Source organism: Penaeus monodon, chromosome 29 (genome assembly GCF_015228065.2).
Source record: "Penaeus monodon isolate SGIC_2016 chromosome 29, NSTDA_Pmon_1, whole genome shotgun sequence".
Lineage (NCBI taxonomy): Eukaryota > Metazoa > Arthropoda > Malacostraca > Decapoda > Penaeidae > Penaeus > Penaeus monodon.
Window position 1 is genome coordinate 13,432,606 of NC_051414.1, and position 778 is coordinate 13,433,383.

The following is a 778-nucleotide window of genomic DNA, read 5'->3' on the forward strand; positions in this document are numbered from 1 at the left end:
CAGGTGTGCTCAGATAGAATATCTCTAATACATAATACGATACAGGTAGATAGAGCAATTTAATTTGTTTACCTTTCGTGATTCTTAGCTGGGCTGCAGAAGCTCTCTTCTGTGTTCCTTGTTTAGGGGCGTCAGTGCCATCCTTTTTTTGGTTTTTCATAGAAAATAACTAATCATAATGTATATTTGCCTCTGGCAGCCTATATTTAATATCCAAAGTACTCTTGTGCTAAGATAACGTCATTTAACTGAAAAATGTTGGCTCAGTCTGATTGTTTTGCTATTACTGACTGGGTGTTTGGTTTCCCTTCTGGACAGCGTAAATGATATTAAGATCAAAATATGATTTGAAGACGCTAATTGTCTTCATGTGATTTTTTTTATCTATATAAGTAAATGAATTTGATATTTTAAATGCGATTTTAGACGTAAATCAATAGTGGGTTACAGCCAGCTTGATATGCATTTCTCGAATAACAAGACTCATACATACATACTTCTTGCACTATAGGCATTTACCAAGGTGTACTGATTTTTTTCAACATTTAAAATCGCACTAGCAAGAATGTACACGATGTTGAAATACTTAGAATAGCGCACGTAACCTATCCGTCTACACGCCACAATGACCAGGACTATAAGTGCAAAATGTATATATATATATACACCCCCACTTTCCACCACTTTTCCAAACAAGTTTACCTGGACAAAATTAAATGAACAAATGGCAAATAAGCACAGTAAGGATATAAAACCAATAAATCACAGGCATCAAAAA

General features: G+C 34.4%; 1 protein-coding gene across 1 annotated transcript in view; it reads right to left on the reverse strand.

Moving 5' to 3' along the window:
• Positions 1-260, reverse strand: part of LOC119591642 (NEDD8-conjugating enzyme Ubc12-like) — a gene marked incomplete at its 3' end in the record, with an annotated part of 8,566 nt that extends 8,306 nt beyond the window's left edge. The window contains 1 exon segment of the mRNA XM_037940397.1: positions 73-260. Coding sequence (XP_037796325.1) covers positions 73-160 — 88 coding nt within the window.
• Positions 261-778: the final 518 nt, after the last annotated feature.